At 40.5% G+C, this 706-nt stretch overlaps 1 protein-coding gene across 2 annotated transcripts in view; it reads left to right on the forward strand.

Moving 5' to 3' along the window:
- The first annotated feature begins 416 nt into the window (after positions 1-416).
- The window catches only part of LOC137721011 (SKP1-like protein 21), an 18848-nt gene continuing 18558 nt past the window's right edge, over positions 417-706 (forward strand). Inside the window, exon 1 of one of the 2 annotated variants that reach the window (XM_088697443.1) lies at positions 417-706. This exon is cut by the window's right edge and continues 80 nt beyond it. In XM_088697443.1, the coding sequence (XP_088553569.1) occupies positions 616-706 (91 nt within the window). In that variant the 5' untranslated portion in view covers positions 417-615. The other variant, XM_088697440.1, reaches the window with a different exon arrangement.

Raw genomic sequence — 706 nt, forward strand, 5'->3', positions numbered from 1 at the left:
AGTGGCTTCAGAGACACTAATGTACTCTGCCTCTGCTGTGGAAAGAGCTACATAGTTTTGTTTCACAGAGGCCCATGAAAATACTCCACTGCCAAAAGAGAAAGCATAACCAGAAGTGCTTTTACCATCATCAACAGATCCTCCCTAATCATTGTCACAAAATCTGATTAGCATTGCACTCTTACCCTTCTCATACTCCAAGCCATAATCTAAAGTGCCCTTGATATACCTTAGCACTCTTTTGGCAGTACCAAAATGCTTGTTTGTAGGACTGTGCATAAACCTAGCAAGGAGAATAGCAACATACATTATATCTGACCAAGTGGCAGTAAGGTATAACAGACTTCCCACAATTCTTCTATATTGTTCCTCACTTGCAGGTCCACTGCCATCATTCTTGCTTAGCTTATCTGATGAAAAATACATCCGAATGAACACAAAGTTGCTCTGTGAGTTGACTACAGCTGCTGACAGCCTCCAATTAAAACCATTGGTGGATCTTACTAGTCGTGCTGTTGCACGAATAATTGAAGGGAAAACACGTAAGGAGATACGTGAAATATTTCATCTCCCTGACGATCTTACAGAGGTCTCCGATGCTTGAGATATCTGTGTATGCTTAGCAAAAACTTGGTGTTTCTTTGTTGTTTTCAACACCACTTAGAAATCATCCAGGAAGAGAAGTTGGACCCTTTGAAAAATTCAA

Source organism: Pyrus communis, chromosome 1 (assembly GCF_041283825.1).
Source record: "Pyrus communis isolate YQ-2024b chromosome 1, ASM4128382v1, whole genome shotgun sequence".
In the NCBI taxonomy this organism is placed as follows: domain Eukaryota; kingdom Viridiplantae; phylum Streptophyta; class Magnoliopsida; order Rosales; family Rosaceae; genus Pyrus; species Pyrus communis.